Source organism: Triturus cristatus, chromosome 1_2 (assembly GCF_964204655.1).
Source record: "Triturus cristatus chromosome 1_2, aTriCri1.1, whole genome shotgun sequence".
Taxonomy (NCBI): Eukaryota; Metazoa; Chordata; class Amphibia; order Caudata; family Salamandridae; genus Triturus; species Triturus cristatus.
The window spans coordinates 765,634,424-765,654,571 of record NC_140580.1 but is presented as its reverse complement, the minus strand read 5'-3'; the positions used below and the strand labels follow the sequence as shown (position 1 = coordinate 765,654,571).

Genomic DNA, 20,148 nt, shown 5'->3' with positions numbered 1-20,148 from the left:
CGGATAAAACCGAATTGGTTTTGACAGGTGGTTGTGCCAATCCCTGGTCGTCTCTCTTTTGGCCCCCTTCCTTGGGTTCCCCCCCTTCCCCCTCTCCTTCTATCAAAGCGCTCGGTTTCAAGATCACTGATCAACTCACTTTGCACTCCCAGGTGAGCTCTGTGGTGTCCTCTTCCTTCCTTTCTCTCCGCACTATCCGCAAGGTATCCCGCTTCTTCTCTTTCTCTGCCCTTAAACTTATTGTATTGGCTATGGTCGTCTCTAGACTAGATTACGGCAACGCTTTATACTGCGGCATGCCCGCTTACAATGTTCGACGGCTTCAGCTGGTGCAGAACCAGGCCGCTCGGCTAGTCTATAAGTTGACCAAGTCACATCACGTCACCCCGCTTCTAAAATCCCTCCACTGGCTCCCTATTCTTGAACGCTCATTGTTCAAAATGGGTTGTATTTCTTTTCAGGCTCAGTCAGGATCCGCCCCCGCCTTTATCTCTTCTGAGATAAGAATCTATACCCCTGCAAGGGAATTGAGATCATCCTCCCAACATCTGCTGACTGTCCCCCGTTTTTGCCGAAAAAAATGGGGAGGCTCCAAATTTTCCACTATTGCCCCCACCTTCTGGAATTCTCTCCCGCTTCACCTCAGGTCCCTCACCCAATATCCTCTGTTTCGAAAAGCATTAAAAACCTTTCTTTTTTCACAGGCCTTCTCCCAATGGTTTTCTTCCTGTCCCCTGGTCCCCCTGCTAATTGAGGTTCAGTGAACCACAGCGCAATTAAACCGTTAGGTGTACGTGCGCTTTAGAAATGATTTAAACTCAAACTCAAACTCTGAGGCCGTGCCCTGTCTCTGGATGCGTGCGACATCAGCCACAGCTGACATTTACAGAAAGTATAGAACCCTAATTCATGCATTCCATCCCTCACTTTTTTGTAATCTTCAGTGTGACACCCTAAGTAGGATGGATAGGTCCAGACGTGATTTCCCTGTGCACTGTGCCACTGGAACTATGAACTATAATAAGTGCAAAACTGGCTCTGGGTTGCTTGAATTCTGGTTCAGGGAGGACCTGGCCTGGCAGTTCAGGCTGGACTGCTCCCATTGGAGCATGATCAAGACTGATTTGCTTGAAATTCAAATTGGTGATGTACATGTAAACACTTTCAGCCCTGTGATGTACAATGAGCTTGTTTAATACAAAAGAATTCCAAAATAAAGACTGATTTGCATATGGCTGGGTCTAAACTGAGGGGGCATGGTGTGAAATATTACGATGGACTGGGACACGGCCCGAGTAATTACCAGTGGCTTAGATTAATTCAAGCATGCCATCCATCACTTTTTGGCTACTTCAACAAACTCCTTTAAGCAGGCCAAAAGCCATTTGACCGGTCTTTGTTTAGATTATGTGTTCTGGATGGGTCAAGATTACCAGCAAAAGGTGGATTTTTAGTCACAACCGCAGTTTACCATACCGCCGACCAGAACCGCCTCCTCTTCATAGACTTCAGAAAGGAGAATATGTCCAATGAAGTACATCTTTGACTTCAGAAAGGAGAATATGTCCAATGAAGTACATCTTTTGGAAGGATGATTTATTGATAGCATTGTTTTGCAGCAATAGACCCAATTTGAGAGCCATGAACAAACCAAGGTTTCTGATGGGATTTGTGGATGGGAGATACTTGGCCAGAAAGTGCAGCAAGGAGACCTACATAACAGGAATGTTCTTATTAGAGAAATGGTTCAGAATGGTAGTGTTTATTTAGATTTGGATCAAGAAAGGGAAGAATGTGATCATTAAAAAGCAGGAGGAAGAGTAGAGAAGAAGTATACAATAAGTGAGGCTATTTAGGGTGGATCAAGTTGTATACGATGGAAATTACTTTTGAAGAATGAGGAAAATCCAGCATGTGATGGATGACACCGAGGCACTAGAACACAGCCTTTGTACAAGCACTGCTGGGTCAGAACATCACGTCATACAGTCAGAAGGGCAAATCTTGTGTCCAGATTAAAATCTCGACTAGCAGCATTAAAGAAAGGAACGGAGGCGGGAGGTTGAAATATGGGACAACTACTGGGGTAAGAACATCTAGCGATGGATACTTCACAATGGCTGTGATTTATTGATGCTAACTTAGTATTGCATGCCCCCTCCAGCTAAATATATAGCTATATCCGTAGTTGAAAACTCACCTGTTAAAAGTGATATTCTGTTACCGGTTAGATGCCACCCTCATATCCCCAAATGGGATGTTATGTGATATGCCGTCCAAATATCAGGGCCCTGCATGAACACCTTCAGTCGAGGACTAACACTGAGGGCTGCCCGACTTGCACCTCTCCACACACCATTAGAACATTCTGCTGGGTCCTCACTTTTAACTCTAGCACTGTAAACTGGTTTCAGGGGCATGCTTTACAAAACAATTTAATTAATCTACTAGACAAAATCAAATGTACTCAAGACTATACAATTAAAATCCAGTCTGAAAATGAACACCAAATTAAATTTAAAAAAATAACCTTAAAACTTAACAGGAATCCGTGACTATTCCTCTTTGACTATTGCTTGGTAAGATGGAGTGGTTTCAATGTATGCCCATCCCACCAATAGTGCACCACAGAGATGGAGAACCCCTTAACAAGGCACACATTGGGCCACAGATAAAAGTGATAGGGCCACTCACAAAAGGTCATATGCATATATATGCTTGCTTAAATGTTTACATCTGAATTTGTATGTGTGTATTTCTACAGCTTGATGTAGATCGACAGGCAGGCAGGCAGGCAGGCAGGTAGGCGGATGGACGGGCAGACGGACGGACAGACAGACGGACAGACAGACAGATAGATCTTCAGGGACTTTTGGAACTCTGGAAGAGATGGGGAGGTCCGGGCTAAAGTGGCAGCTTGCTCGCTGCAAGGTAGGAAAAGAAGTGACCTCCACATCTGTTACGTTGGATGCGGATGGGTGAAGGTTAGACAAAGGGAAGAGGAGCGGAGGTGTCTAATGGGCTGATGGAAGTTCAGGCAGTGTTTCAAGCAGGTGAGTCCAAAGTTTTGTAGGGCCTTGTATGCACGGGTCAGGAGCTTGAACTGGCATTTTCTCTATATAGGGAACAAGCGGAGTTCCCTGAGGTAGGGGGGATGTGAGTTTGTCTAAGGTCATCCAGGAAGAGTGAGGCTGCAGCATTCTGTATTGTCCCTAGTCGGAGGAGGAGGTCAACTACAAATTAAGGCGTTGGTGATGGTGCGTCTTGAGGTTTAGGGGACCCATTTGAATATCTTATGATGCATGCAGGGAATGAAGAAAGGAGGAAAGGAGATGGAGTTGATCTGAGTTGTCGTGGTTAGCTTGTTGTCCAGTATGATGCCGAGGTACCTAGTGTGGTCAGTGGGGGTAGGAGTAGGTACGAGTTCTGCGGGCCACCAGGATGCGTCCCATGTGGAGTTTTTGTTTCTGAAAAGCAGTACCATACGTCTTGTCCGCGTTGAGCTTCAAGACTTTGTCCTTCATCTAGTTGGCAACATCCTTCATGCAGTTGTGGGAGCTGGTCTTGGTGGTGTCTTAGGAGAGAGAGAGAGAGAGAGAGACACTCCTGGATGAACGTACCCTTTGCTTCTGTAGATAAAAGATGGCATCATCTGGGTGTACTCATGTGTAAATAGAGGTTTCCCACACACATTCTTCTCCGAGGCTGACTGATACAATACAGATTAAATCATTTGAGCTCCACTGGGCTGCTATTGTATAATTTAAAGTTTTACCAAAAAGAGAAAGCATGTAATTACCCTGACTCCTTGCTACCCCAGGGAGCTGCCTGCCAGTTTTAAAAGCATAGTGGAATACTAAGTGACTGATATGAGCCCGGAAGGATCTAGGTCAACTGCTAAAATGTAAACTTGCATATGAATTGGAGAACAGACTGTGCTCTCAACACATTTTGATCGAAAACAGTTATCTTTGAGGTCTGATTTGGACATACAGAAATCTATGGATAAAATATCCCAGTGGATGCGACAAATCCTCCAGTATGAAGTGATACACTGCCCAAGAGGTCATCTGTCTCAGGTTGATGACCGGCCTCAAGCACTCCTGAATTATATTCTTAAAATATTGTTGATAAAAATAAAGGGTCTCATTTAGGGTTTTTCTGCTGTAGGGCAGCACAGCAGGCCTTGCTGCGCTGCCCTATGGTAAAAAAAAAGGCAGGAATGCGCTGTATCTATTAGATACGGTGCATCCCTGCCCTTTTCCCCTGCGCTGTCACACAATGGGCTGCCATGCGCCAACACAGGCACCTTTGCACCATGGTGCAAGGGGGCCTGCATTGCGGGTATGATTATTTTTGTGTAGGAGGGGAAACCTTCCTGCACAAAAAACTCTATTCTTTCTACGTGTGCTGCATACCTTCATAAGATACTCTTTCCTTCGTGCTCCTTAAATGACAATGTTAGCATTACCAAGAAGTCTGTGTTAGCGTCCATGGAGGTACCTAACTTTTACTGCTCTTTGGGAGCATGTACTGAAGCCTGCATGGGTGTAACCAAGAGAGCTGTTAAGGTAGCCTTGTATGGGATGGGCACTAATACCTATAACTTAATGTAATCATGCACCATTCAGACCAGTCACACTGAACTACTGGATGATAGTGTCTAGGGGATATCTAGGTGCTCTGAAGTCTTGAATTATAGTGGCTCCTTTTAGTTAGATACATTGGATTCCTCAGGTTTTCCGATGAAGGCCTAGTTGAATCATTGTAGGGATAGAAACAAATGCCAGCTACTGCTACATCAATGCAGTGTACTGCGATCCACAATAGAAAATTCATTAATGGAAATCATGACAAAGATCAAGCCTTTCCAGTCTCTTTTCTTCTTTCAATCATTTATTTTCTTACCACAGACATATACTAATATGGACCATATTTGAAGTCTGATTACCAAACACCAAGTTTCATCGTGGCTTTCGTTTTATTAAACAGCCACAACCGACACGTCTTTCGTGTTACTGCTATAGCAATGCCTAAAAATCAGTTATGAAACTGTGTTAATTCAGCGTGACCTCGGATGGATTGATTGTCATTATTTAGAGTTTTAGGAATACCCCAAAAGGCATTCCGCAATCTTAAATTACAACACGCCCATGCTACAGTCTTCCTACAGTGTTAGTGGTGAATGTAAGCGTGCTACATTTGGAGACAGTCCCTAAGTCTAATGCAGGGTTCTCCAACCTTTCGTGTAATACGAGCTACTTATGTTCAGTGAAAATCATTGCGAGCGACTGATATTATTAGTGTTGTAATAGTAACCACATGGGAAAATAGTACATTAGTGACCACCATATGGAAGATTACCAGTAGTGATCAACTCTTTGCATTAGGCAGGGCTGCTAGCTGCAGTGTAGAAAGTCTTTGACTATTTGGAATGCCTCTAGGTAGTTAGCATTTCCCAGTCACAGCTGCAGTGCCCTGGTACTAATGTAATAATATTAGTAATACATCTCCACACATGATTTATCACTCAAATTTCAGCTTTAAAACATTTTAGAAATTCAGAAATGTTTCTCCAAACATCAGTTTCTGAGTTCTGAAAAGACAAACATTTTTGTCTTGAATACACTATTTTGGTATGCATATATTAGTTTAAACAAGAAAATGGTTTCAATTTCAAAAGCTGGAACGTACTCAGGAGAGGTATTTACAGATATGTGGAGAGCTACTATTAGGCCACTAGCTACTCGTTGGAGAAGCCTGGTATAATGTGTTTGATGCCAGCCAAAAAAACAAAAAACAAGTCTACAGGAATTTTGTGGATCGAAAATGTCCATTGGAATCACTTCTGTGAAGGCGCCTGCCAGTCCATTTCGAAAAGGATCATGTTTTTAATCATTGACATTTTAGAGCTAGCAATTATAATTATTAGAGGTATTAAGAACAAGTTGAATAAACTCATCAGAAGGAATCAAGCCTATTGACATTTTTGCTCTTTTTCAGGAGGTGACCTTCCGTGTTACAAATGTATTGCCAGGCTCCAACTGAGGCAGACAACCATCTAAAGGGTAAGGGGTCTTCACCTTCTAGAATAATTTCCCCACTTCTCAAGGAGCAAACAAGGCCTAACGTGTTCTTTAAGATTGCTAACATCTTCCCTATGGCACATTTTATGACACATGACATTGACTCTTGAACAGAATTACCTACAAGAGACTTGAGGTCCGCTACCTCAGTGAGAGGCTGGATAATGAAAATAGGGCCTATAAAAGATGGTTAATCTAAAACTAAGCTCGGCCGGGTCATATACAAAAGAATTCCTTGAAATGAAATATAAGCAGTTTACTCTCTCAAGGGAAAGAAAGAATAAAAGGTTATGCAATATGTGTTGGTGTCGAAGTTTAAAATAGAAGTTAGCACTTTTGGGTCAAAGAAGACTGCTGGGTGGAAGGAGGCCTATAAGAGATTACTCCCAAACAGGCTGCTGACCGAGTTCACAAAATGGACACCAGCATGCAACGTCATTGCGTCATATGCCAAAAACATGCATGATTAAAAAAGGTACAGCCTGTGGGTGGAAACAGTCTATCTATTCCACAAATTACTGAACCCAAGATAGTGACTAGTGGTGTGAGTGTGGAGCAAGCTGTATATGCCTTGGTTGTTGTGACAACAGTCAGAAAACATAGATGGGCCTGCATATAGTGCTGCAACGCGGAAGCTAACCGCTAGGATTCATAAATAGTAAGCAGGGCAAATGAATCCTCTAGCCTGACACCTTGCAGAAAAGCAGTCCTGTCAAAAATGCTCAAACCAGCACCCCTCGTCTACTTGCACAATCTCTCTGTCCATACATCCATTCTTGCTCTCTCCTTCTCTTCTGTCTCTCTTCTCCTTCTCTGATTAGTTTATATCTGCCTTCCCACTCCCTCACTCTCTTTCTCTCTCTCTCTTGAAGCCCCCTGGGCCTGCTACAATTATCTCTAGTAGCTGGGGAAAGTGACAGAGGCACCATGAGCTGTCCTTGGCTTTCAAAAACACAACCTCCTAGTGCACCAGCCCACTGGAGACGTTACAATGGAATCAAAAGGCATCTCCAACCCTGACCATAGAAGTGGTTGTGCTAGGGCCAAATTTGGAGAGATAGAGACAGCAACTGAAATTAAATCACAAATCCACCAAAGACCCAGATAAATAACATGAAAATCTAAATGTTATGGCATGTTTGAGAGGCTAACATGATGCACGTTCAAAGTCTTCAATCACATTATTAATTCAACTATCAACAGGCTTTAAATAACAACTTCTGTACATTGACTCTCTTGTCCAATTGTCAGAACGAAAAAGATTCTGTCATTCTCCACAAAAAATATAAGCATTCGAGGCAGACCCCCCCTTATAAAATGTGTTCAAATGAGCCCATGTTAATGGTCCTTCTCTTATCAATTCTAGCCAAAAAATGTTGCAAAAACTGGTTTGAACGGATGTCCAAAAGAGACCAATAACAACAGCAGAACCTCTCACACTCTCAGTTCGCTTCTCTTATTCCTTCAAGCAACTGACCACACATAATCTGCTGTTTTCCTGAACACAGGGATAAAAATGATTGTTGAATGTGTCTTAGTTTTCCTCTCAATGAAAAACATGCACACTCAGCTTGGCAAGCCCAGTCCGTCACATCCAAAGCTCTGACATATACCATAATTCTGTACAAAACTAAACAAAGTAACATCGTTTTAAAGATAATGCTCTCAGATGTAATGAGGAATTTCCACCCAAACTCTCTAGCATCTTCAACTCTGCATTGACATCCCAACCAGATTAATATTTTGCCATAAGGGGTTCTCAGCCCCCTTACACTTCTCATCAACCTTCTCACCAACACACACATCCCAAGGGATACAGTCACAGAAGCATGCTGATCCCTACAGATTTGCCGCCCGACAGGATGACCCTTTTTCAGATAGTTCGGTGAGGAAGCTTATTACATAAACCACATCAGCCGACACATCAACCTGAGACACCCATATCAAACAGCAGAATATCAAAGCTACCTATCTTGTGAGCAGCAACAACAGAAGGAAGATGGCTGCTGGTTCTAGGATCTTAATAGTACTAGAATTTTTGAACGTTCCAAATTCTTTCTTTTGTTGCTGCTGTGGTGGTCAAATCAATATGGACGTTTGCATAATGATGGCCTCCATGACGTACCTTAAAATACAACGTATCTGTTTATAGAGTACCAAAGACAGCTGAGGTCTTAATATCTAGGGCTCCGCGTGGGGCTTCATTGTCATGTTCTGTGCTCTTCTGGCATATCACTTGTTTGTTGTTTGCTGTGGTAGAGTTGCAATGGAACTTAAATGTGCATAACCTGAGCTGGTGACTTTGATATAAAAGATGGGAGTGGATGCCCGCAACTGCGAGCAATAACGTGTGTTAATTGACACCCCAATTATAGGCGTGAGCTGCAGGTAAGGACAAAGACTAACACTCCCAACCCAAAAAAGTGAGTAATGGGGGAAGCAGTAGCTTCCTCCTATCTGGAGCATAGGGGAAATGGCTGCTTTACCTCCCACAGGGCATACTTTCTGCTTCCTCCAAAGAAGATGGCTTTTCATTTTTGTGGCTTTGTTGAAAAGGAACGTAGGTCCACCTGCCACAGAGTACTAAAATACATAAACAAACAAGGCCGTTTTTTAAAACCTTTTTACACGTTGCTGTTGTTTATTGTGCCTCCGCCTAAGCAAAACAAGGGATGGAGCCTAGACAGCCGCCATGAAACTGCAGCTTCTGTGGAAGAAGCAGTAGGAATGCAACGGGGAATGGAAGCCTTTTATGGCTATTCTACATGCTTCACCTGCCTAATTTCCACAGCACCTTCCCTTAAGCTCAGAGTGAGTACCTGGTATTGTAGGCGCTCAGTCCACCATGCCACCAGTACCTTGGAGGGATAGGTAGCTAGCAGACATAGAATGCCCCCTAAGCAGGCCTATAACAGTAGGTATAGCCTGCAAGGAGAGCATTCTGAATGCCTGCCCAGCTCCCAACCATCCATCCATCCAGTGTGCTAACAATGGTTATTTTACTACAGGATATTGACTCCTGTTATTTGATCTCCAAGATCTGCACCAAGAACCGTTATTTAAAGTATTGGTTTCATTGCTAAAATAATATTGCATCTGGGTGAATCTCTGTTTCTGCATGCATCACAGTCACTATGTATAGCAAAGTCTGTCGGTGAATCCATTAACACGATTATAGCACCTGAAATTAACTGAACTGTGTGAAGAAATGTTGAATCACTACTTTTCTAATTCTTACAATATTTTTTTTCAAGCCACAATGAGCTGCAATAATCAACACTACGGCACAGAATGGTGCTGTGAACCAATGTATCGCCTATCTCATCATACACCTTCCGTCTGCCAACTCCAGCAGATGTTCTGCAAAAATACAAGCTGTCCAAATCAAGAGGATGAAGTCTGGCCGAATCTTTACCTTGGCGACGAGTAAGGAGTGCTGATTGATAAGAGGGGTGGTAATAGTAGAGCCTTATGTTGTCAGCAAAGATGCAACATTTAAGGAAATCACCAGTGGGTTTTCCTCCACGCTACTATCTGAAGTATGAAATTCCACTTAGCACTTCCTCCAGGCATCGGAGGATTTACCACAGTACTCCAATTCAGGCCAATTTATGGATTCTCCTCCCGTTTACGTACTTGTAGAGATTGGAGAAGTGCCTGCTACCACCCAGATCTAAATGAGGTGCAGATGTTCTATCACCGACCACCTACATCAACATTTTTTTGCTGGATATATCCCTCTGTTCTGAATTTGATCATCTGTTTCTCTTTATTTTTTTGTTTTAATTTGTGTCGTAGTTCAGTTCAGATTTATTAATGTTTAGACATTTGTCTTTTAAAACTATACATTACATTAACTCCATCCCTGAACCCCTCACCCCCTCCTCCGACCATTCCAAGTACAGGCCCAATCTGCTGACCACCCCTCCCCCCCAAGCACCAGTACAAATAACAAAGCATGAGGACATCTGTATTTATACTATCCATTCTTGCCTTAGAACTCCAAGATTCAACAATAATAGTCTTAGGGCTAGAGTCCTTACAATACTAACCCAAACTTATTTTTAAAACATTTTCCAGGACACATGCAACAACTACGAATTCCTTATTCACCAAAAGTGCAAATTCTTCATTACAATGTTTTATATCATATTTTATATAAAGCAGTTTTTAAATCAGATATCGAGTCCTGTAAAAATTCTATTAAAAAATGCACATTTACATTTTAAAAACCTTAATCCACATGTCTCAGCATCCAGAAATTGGTTACATTTATCGGTCCTTAAATAACGAACATTCAAGGCCAACCAAAACTTTAATAATAGTGAACGTAGCAGGGAATCTGGAAGTGCGGATATGTACGGGAACACCCTCTGGTTTTCCCAGGAATCCAACATAGAATTTCCTGAGGGTTTGCTACTTACATACTTCATATCAACCAGCCTTGACACCCTTCTACAGACCATCTTTAATTCACCTTTTGGAGGTCAGAGACCTCAGTTAACTTAAATGTCTCCATTTTTAGGGCCCCAGCGATGCTACCTAATCTATTTCTGGCCCACACCGCCCATCTTAGCTCACTCCTTCCAATTTCAGTAGCACAGAGAACTGATACCTTCCTGTACCTTTGAGGACCAGAGTTTATCCCAGATTCACAGGGTTGACTTGTAGGTCAGGAAATTCCATGTCTGCAGATACCCTTCCAATCTTATTGCCGGGCCCATCGCCCGTTTTGGGAGACCTAAAAAAAAATTCAAGCAGTTGTTCGTTCTCACACTTCTCCCAGCTTCCCTCCATGCTTAGGGTCAATATTCCAGTCTCATACCCATAAAGGCATTTTGAGGGGACTGTTGTTTTATAGGCTGTTAAAAGGAGGGTCCATTTTGGTCACAATAGGCATTCTTTTTTTCATTTGGCTTGCATCTTACAATTTGAAGTAGTGTCAATTACTAATAAATGTCCAATTGCACTTCGGGTAGCAGCAGTTTAAATCGTTCCATGATACAGGAATTATTGAAACTCTTAGAAAGCCCATGTCTGACTTGTGTATCACCCACTTGTGAATATCCATCAGTAAGTGGCCCTCACTATTTGTTATTTTTCTTGTGCCACACCCTTTAAAGAAGGTGATACTACAATAAAACAACTCCCCAAAACCATTTCACAGAGGGCGAGGTTGCCTCAGAGTTGAAGCACAGTACCCCAAAAGGAAATATGCACGGAATGTGCTATTCTCCCATGTAAACGTTTTCCAAGTGTCATAATTTCCAAGATGGTTTACATTTTCACAGAGAACAAAAAATGCTTGAGTTAAATCGTCCAATAACATTTTTGGCTGTTGAATCCATCTAAAATGGTCTTTGTGCTCTTTTCCCACAAGCACAGCAATAACTTCCATCTACCAGGTACCGAGGTATTCAAAGTGGACGGTTTGGCTCCAACACTCTCCACATCAGTAAGATTGTTAGGATTCACATTGGATGTGGATCCTACACTGTCCCTCACACCAGAGATCACCAGAATGATCAAGTGAACTAATCTTAACTTCCATAAAAGGATCATCACTTAACCCTGCCCAACAAACCAAAAACCACCTTCCACGACCTAGTCCTCTCCTTCTTTGACATTGGCAATTATATCTTTGCTGTTGTCCCACAATCCTCACTTGAACTTATCAAAAGTGACTTCAATTCAACGGCCTGATGTCTGTCATCAACCAGAAGGTTTAACCGCATATCCCCAATCTTGAATAAGCTGCACTAGGTGCCCAACAAAGTGGGAATCAAATTCGAGATCTGTTACCTTGTTTATAAAGCCATCAATTGTAGCAGGCCTTGCTAGTCAGTCCTGTGAAACAATTCAGGATACCCAAGAGGTTTCAAAAGCAACAACCTCCTTTAACTGAAAACAACTACATTCAACACCTCCCAACGAATGGAGCCAGTCCTTTCCTGAAGCAGGGGGCTCCATTTTACCTAAGGTAAGAACTGAAATAACAATCCTACATGTCAGGGAACAATTAAAAACTCACCTCATCCATATTTGTCATTACTGGTTTTAAATTAAATACGACAGTCATTCATTGTTATTATGCATGCCCGTTGGTCCTGGGGGGTTTACAGGACATCTTCAGTGGCGATCACTACCGAAGTCCCAATGTCACTAACAGTTTTTGTTCTATCCATGTTAAACCATGTCAACCTTCTTCTGCTTTTTTGACTTCCTGTGGGCTTTTAAACTTTAAATCAGTTTGTGGGCAGATGTTAAGAGATGATAGTTTACTAGATGTTGATAAGAGGTGCTGGGGCTTTGCAGCAAGGGAGAAAAGCTACTCTGACACAAGCAGTCAGTGATTTGACTATAAAATTAAAATGGAATGAAGAGAGCTGAAGTGACATGATGAACCCACGAGAAGCATATTGTCCAGATTATAAGAATGTGATTATGTCAGCTTGCTGAATCCCACCCTGGCTACAGACCTGTTTAAGAAATCTACATCCATTTCACTGGACATGGGCAATGTAGGAAGTGAGTGCCCAACTTATGTTACCACCCTATATAATGGTCATGCAAGCTGTTTCCATTAATGGTCTTGATCCATCCAAAAAAGTGTCACAAGAAGCAGACTGATCTATTGAAAATCTTCAGATTTAGTTTTGGAGTCTTTGAAAGATTAGCCAGCATAACTAGGACAGAGTCAACATCAGGTCACACTTGTGACTGACACTGCTCCAGCAATAGTCCTACCAGTCTTCCAGAGCATTTAGTCTGTAAGGCAGTCCACCATTTTTCTATCGATAAGTATTACATTGAGAAGGATCAAAATCCAATGATACATTTTTAATTCCTTTGTTTGATGCAGTAGAAAGACCTGAAGCAGAATTCCAACTCACTAATTTGATACTCTTTTTCAACAGATTTGCTGCAATGGACACCAATAAACTGAAGTGCCTAGGCATCACACACATCCTGAATGCAGCACACGATACACAGGAAGTTAGCACCGAAGCCATGTACTACAAAAGTTTACCCATTACCTATTACGGGGTGAAGGCCTACAATGATCGGACTTTTGACATAAGCCGCTTTTTCTCTGGCGCTACCTGCTTCATAGATCAGGCATTGAGGAGTCCAGGAGGTGAGAAAGCAGTGAAATAAGGTGTGCTATTGGTAAAAATGCAAGTCAGCCAGCATTAAGGGCATGGCACAAGACCCATAGACAAAGAAAGGGAAAAGACCCTGGTTTGTTTGAAAGTTAGGAGGAGCAGGTCACCAGAGTGTGAGGTACCTGCTAAAGACCAGAAACAATAGGGACTAGTAGTGTAATGTGAAGAGCTGGTGAGACATGACCGGGCTTCATGCAGAGCTGGTTAACATGCAAGCATAGTAACAGTGAGGACCAGAACTCAGTAAGACAAGGAACCCTACAGGCATATAAAAAGGCCAATAATCCACTGCATTATATGGAGATCCAGCATCTAGGAGATGTGGAGTGCAGAGACACAGGGATTCACGTAGTCAACTTCCAAGAATTTTTAAAGAAAGTGGTTATGGGAACTTTTGATCTATTACTTGGCCATATGACCTAGTAAATGAGGCAGAATGAGACAGACTGGGTCTGGGATTTATTTATTGCAATTTTGGTATAGTTCAAACCAGATTAATTTGGGTATCAGAGTGCATTACATAATTTAAATAAATAAGGTCTGGTGCCTAGTCACAGTTATTTATTACATCTTCCAAGAATTCTCCCTTACTTCCTAGACTTCGGTGGGTGACCAGTAGGGGGTACCGGAAAGAAGGTTATTTATGATTGCAAGAAGTGAAGAGATTTGAGGACCAGATGTACGAACATTTCATCTGCAAAGAGCGGTACCAAATAGCACACACACATTTCGAGATTGAAAATCAAATTTTGTGAATCAACCAATGTATGAATTGGTCAGCTCACAAAATACAAATTAGGGGCCATGTGTACAAAAATAGGAATTGTAATTTTCTAATTGGAAATTGCAATTTCTAATGTAAGAAAAAATTTACAAATTCCAGATAGCGTTTCCTAATGGGTCGCAAATCGATCTATTTCATGAGTATTAATGAGAAAGGTTGCAGTTTGCGACCCACAAGGAATCGCAGCCATCACAGGGGTGGTGGCCTGCTGAGGTCAGCAGACCACCATGTCTATGATTGCTTCTTAACAAAGCAAGCTTTTTTTTAATACAGCCCGTTTTTCTTTTAAGGAAAACAGGATGCGTTTTAAAAGAAAAAATAAAACATTTAACTTTCATTTTATAAGAGTGGGCAGTGGGGCATGTATGACGTTACAACGCATACCTTTACAACACATGCCTTTACAATGCAGTTTTTACATCGCAACATCCTTTACAACGCATTCTTTTACATCGCATGTCATTACATCGCATTTTTAGAAACTACCTTTACAACGCATTCCATTACATCGCATTACACCATTACAACGCATACCATTACAACGCATACAATTACTTCGCATTTAAGGTAAGTGTTGGATAGTGTTGGGGTAATAATTACTATTCTAACTCCAGTGAGTGCAACAGTAGGGTAAGTGTTGGATAGAGTAGGGGTAAAAATTACTATTCTAACTCCAGTGAGTGCAACAGTAGGGTAAGTGTCGGATAGTGTAAGGCTACTATGCGTTGTAATGGTATGTGTTGTAATGACTTGCAATGTAATGCCTGCGTTGTAGTGGCATGCGTTGTAATGACGTGATGTAATGGCTGCATTGCAATGACATGCGATGTAAAGGATGTTGCGATGTAATGACTTGGTTGTTTCCCGGCAGTGGGCTGTGGGACCACTGCCTGCCCTTAAAACATATATGTTTCATCATTAACTAAGGGCAAGGGGTACATTGGGAACCCATTCCCATTTTCAAATGTTTACCACCTCCATTTAGGTGTTGGTAAAATATGAATGTTTTGCAACCGTAATTCAGTCACAAAACATTAATACATTCCACTGTGATTCTGTATTTGTAAGGGACGCCCTAAATATGCCTGTTCCAAATCACAAACACAAATTGTGATTCGGTAACATCTTACCCAATCACAATGTGTGATTGTACATGTCAAAAAGTATTTTTGCCGTCAGAGATTGCCAGATTCTGTGAATAGGGCCCTTTCCAACCACAAAAATGGTTTGCACATATGGCCCTAGGTTTGTGTTACATTTCGACCTTTGTCATTAATTCTCATAAGGTAAGTTGCAAATTGCAACTCACACCAGTTAGAGGCCATCACAGGCAAGGTGGCCTACTAGGGTCAACATCCCACTAAGACCATGATTGCCTTCAAATAAAGTAAACTTCTTTCAATGCAGCCTGTTTTCTTTAAAGGGAACAAGGCTGCATTAAAAAAACACAGGTTTTCTTATCAGTTTGTTTAAAAGTTTGCAGTGTTCCACTCCACCACTGCCTATTGACAAACAAACGTTTTCCAACAATGACAAAGGGGAAGTGGCCCCAAGGAGAAAAGAGTTACCACCTCCTTTGAAGAGTCAGCAACTTTCAAGGGTTTGCGGCCAGATTTGCGGTTGCAAACAATTGATACATTGTCTACTGAATCATAATTTGAATGGGACACCCTAAACATGCCCCTTGCAAATTCTGATTAGGTATCTATTTTTACACCCATTTTGCAATTGAGCAACCCTTTAAAGAATCCTAAAAGGGGTTTAGGACATACCAAAAAGCCATTTTGTTGTCTCAAACCCAATGATTTTACAAATTACAATGTTTGCAACTACAAAATGTCTTACTGCATCTGGCTCTAATTTCTTTTCTGTAGAAGGTGTGGGAGGAGTTAGCTCTTACAGCTGGTGGACAGAGTTCCATATCTTCACTGCCCGAGAAAGATTGATTCAGTGCACTGGATTTTTTAAGAGGGGGGGGGGGGTTCAGAGGCAGAGGGAGTCTCAGTTTCGAGGTTCTCTGGATCTGTTTCACCAATGGTAGATTTCCTGTCGAGGATGTTTGAAGCATCTAATCATGCTTGTACAGGAGGCTATGTCTAGGTGAGAGCAAAAGGAATTTCATCTTATGTGGGTTCAGTTAAGAATGCTGTTGGGTCACATATGATTGCAACTCCTTCATCAATCTTCCCAGTGCCGCTATTTCAGTAGGGGGGCGACCTTCATGTGGTGTTCAACGTAGTCAGCATAAAAGTGGGCTGAAATGTAGACTGTACTAATGAGAGTATCCCTGGAAGATGCTGTGACATAATGATGGTGAGGCCAGTCTGATCTTAACTCCTAGTCTCAGAAATAAACGTCTTCAAGTGACCTTTACAACAATTATGCCTTCTGGAAAGGTCAACAGTTTCTCCCAGGTTTATTCTAGATCCTGTGTCTCTTTTTTCTCCTTACTCTCCTTCCACGGATTGTCTTCCCGTTTTTCTCTGACCATATGTTCTCTTTCAACTGCTCTTTCTTTATAGTCACAATCGTATGTTCTAAAACTCCCAAAAACAACATTTAGAAGGGATATCACTAACATCTATAGTTAACATACACTATAAACGTGAGGTATTTCTTAAGGAACAAATGGAAACTCTCCAACATTTGGGACAATGTCCTTACAGAAACTCCTGCAAAAATTCCTTTTGCTCATTTCTATTATTCTCTCTTCTTCTTGTCATCTTTGATCATGATATATCTTCATTCTGATATTTTTCTTTGCATTACACTATTCTTCCTCTTTTCTTCTCACGCCAGCGTCCACTGCCTTGCCCCTTTTCTCTTTTGGCACCCCATTATTATTTTACACTTTTTTCATTTGTTCTACTCCAAAAGCCCCTTCAAAGCGAGCATTTTCACTTAATGTGTTGCTTCCTTTCCACCTTCATACTAGCTCCTAGGTTCTCTCTATCCCTGTGCTAGCTGCACATTTAATTCGACTCTCTCCTATGTTCCCATTTTCCCCACCATTCACCACATGCTTTTCCCTTTCAAAATAGCCATGTCACCTTCTTTTAGCCATCCAATTTTCATCCTTTACCTTATCATGTACCATCATATTTTAGCATTTTCCATTCCCATCTCCTTGCTGAGTGTTTGTACACATCTGTCTCTCCCAGGACAGCCACACTAAACCTTTGTTCTGGGATCTCTTTCAGGTATAGTGCTTGTGTACAGTGAGAAGGGAGAAAGCCGTGCAGCCACCCTGGTTCTCGCTTACTTGATGATATATCGAAACATGTGCCTTGTTGATGCTATACGTACTGTGAATGGCAGGAGGTTTATCTATCCCAATGAAGCATTCCTACAGCAACTCCGATGCCTTGACAAGCAGTTGTGAAAGCGCTGGACTCGAGGATGTGCAACCACCTGAAAGTACTCAAAATAAACCAATCTTTTCAACTGAATCTAGGCTTCTCCTTGTAGCCAATAAATCCCTCATATCCATTAATAATGAAACATCCCTTCACACATGTGCAAACATCTACATCCCCCCAACTGGAGATAAAGATATCAGTGACTGTTATGGCAATGCTGAAAACCACCTGAGACCTCTTGGTGGAAACCATTTTGACTTCACTAAGCTCTGTTGTCAAAAGCAGTCATATGTCATTATGTGCTTTATAAACGTGTTTCCTTCTTAGCCACATCTAATTTACACACGTTTCATTGGATACATTCAATTTACCAGATTTATGGGTAGTTCCAATGTCTGTTTTTTGTAATCGACCTGACATTTCCTAATGTATGTCTTTCTGTTTATACAAAAAATGCTCCAAGATAAATGCCCTTTTTTAAAGTTCTACAGACTGTCAGTCAAAACATATTTCACATGCATAATCTTTCCAACTCTATCAACATGTTCTTTAAAGCTACAGACAGCTCATACTTATGTTAAATTCTACATCCTCCTCTGGGACCTCAATTTCCATGTGAAAGACACCACAGACAGCCTCGGCAACCTCAGACCCACCCAGCGCGTCGAAGGGCCAACCCGCACAGCAGGCACACCCTTGGCCCTATTTTCTCCTTCAACAACAGGATTACCACCACTTACACCTCACCGTTCACATGGTACCACCACTACATCATAAATCTCAAGTTACCCTCCCACCAAGCCACCCCATCAGAAATACCCAAAGTACAATTGAGACACTGGGGCAAAATATCATATGAAAACTGGACTAAGAACTAACAGTAACACCCACCCAACCACACTTGAAACCTAAATGTCCATAACGAGTTCTCCAAAAAGCGGCTTCTCATCTGCACCAACTGCACCGCTCCCACCAGAAATAAAACCGACAAAAACATCAAATGAACCAGCTGGTACACGAATAACCTCAGGAAGTCTAACTGCAAATGACTTGAGAGAAAATGGAGACTCATCCAAAACACCATCGCAGAATCCACATACAAAAGCCACCCTAAACCTCAACCACCAACAACTCCGAGATGCAAACAAAAAGGCCATACCTCTCAGACTCGAAGCTAGATCCAACAAAGGCAAATAACTCTTCACCATCATCAAGGAGTTCTCCAATCCCACAGCTGCCATCAACGGCATCATCCCATCCCAATCACTTTGCAAGGACCTCTCCAACGTCTTTAAACAGAAGATTGACAGAATCTACAACACATTCGATCCATCACATACCGATATGAACTCCCCCCGGCCAGGCGAACACCTCCTTCATCGCCAAACAGAAGCTAAGCAACTAGAAGCCCCACTTGAACAAAGAAATCACTGCCCCGATGAACACCATCCACTCAGGAGCCCCCTCAGACCCACATCCTCACTTTATATATAGCCTTGGAAGAACCCTCATCTCCACCACGCTCACCACAAATTCAGTAGTCAATGCTCTATTGAAGAAACTAACAGCATACCCCAACACAGTCATCAGCTACAGACACATCTTGCTCCTGTCTTTGCCAGCTAAAGTCATGGAAAAGGACATCAACACCAAACTCGCAGACCACCTAAAACTCCATCAACTCCTAGACAGCTCTTAATCAGGCTTCCGCACCAACCACAGCACAGAGACAGGTCTCTTTACGGCCACTAATAACATCAGAAGCATCCTCGACTGAAGAGAAACGGCCGCACTCATCCTCCTCAACCTCTCCGCAGCTTTCAATAGGGTCTCCCACAAGTCACTTATCAGAAAGCTTCAGCACTTGGGTATCTGTGGACTAGCCCTCAGGTGAATATCCTCTTTCCTCATGGACAGAAATCAACGAGTTAGACTTCCGCCCTACACCTCAGAACCCCTTCTGCGGAGTCCCTCAAGCATCGGTGCTTAGTCCAACATTCTTCAACGTCTACATGACGGCCCTGGCGAACATTGTCAGTGCCCACTGCATCAACATAGTATCCTTCGAGGAGGAGCCAAGATGGCGACCGGGACGGCAGCGTAGACTCCCGGCTCCGTGAACCTCCGCATCCCGCACGGATATCCTGCCTGAGATCCTCAGCCTGCGCTACGCGCTCGTATTTGTGAAGGAGAGTGGCAACCGACCGTGTGACTCCGAAGTTTCTGGCGGCTGTACCGCCGGAGAAATGTGCCTTTGAAATTTGCGGCCCGTGCAGCCCTGGAGCCAGGACCTCGAGTGGACGCCTTGGCCGGGTGGCAGTTCAACAACAGCGGCCTGTGGTGACTGGGTGGAGTCGGACCACCGGAGCGGTGTACACCTCGGCCTACATTTCGCCGTGGTCGTTCCTACCGCTAAGCGTAGCGGACCGAGTGCATGCCCGGGGTGGCAATTCTGAGATTCTCCGGTGATTGCCCCTGCCTTTGACGGTGAGCTGCCCGGACGCCGCCCGTAACTCGCCCTGATTCTTGCGGGCTGCTCCCGGATTTTCGCGGGCGCTGGTCCGTGGTGGGGACGACTGTTGCCCGTGACCACACAACGGATAATTTTTGCCTGCCCCCGGAACCCTGTTTCCAGTGACGTGGACCTTGAGGCGCTTGTCCCTGGGTCCCGGTCCCAATACGGGTCGGGCCTACCCGGCGGCCATCTTGTTATGATGAAGCCTACCATCCTGTCCACCGGGTCACAGCAGGAT

The 20,148-nt window shown here is 42.9% G+C and overlaps 1 protein-coding gene across 2 annotated transcripts in view; it reads left to right on the top strand.

Moving 5' to 3' along the window:
- LOC146867986 (dual specificity phosphatase 29-like) overlaps positions 1-17,418 on the top strand; it is a 38,677-nt gene extending 21,259 nt beyond the window's left edge. For both annotated transcript variants that reach the window (XM_085615154.1, XM_085615157.1), the window contains exons 3-6: positions 6,004-6,068; positions 9,341-9,512; positions 13,004-13,224; positions 17,237-17,418. In XM_085615154.1, the coding sequence (XP_085471280.1) occupies positions 6,026-6,068; positions 9,341-9,512; positions 13,004-13,224; positions 17,237-17,418 (618 nt within the window). In that variant the 5' untranslated portion in view covers positions 6,004-6,025. The remainder of the gene's footprint in view (positions 1-6,003; positions 6,069-9,340; positions 9,513-13,003; positions 13,225-17,236) is intronic.
- Positions 17,419-20,148: the final 2,730 nt, after the last annotated feature.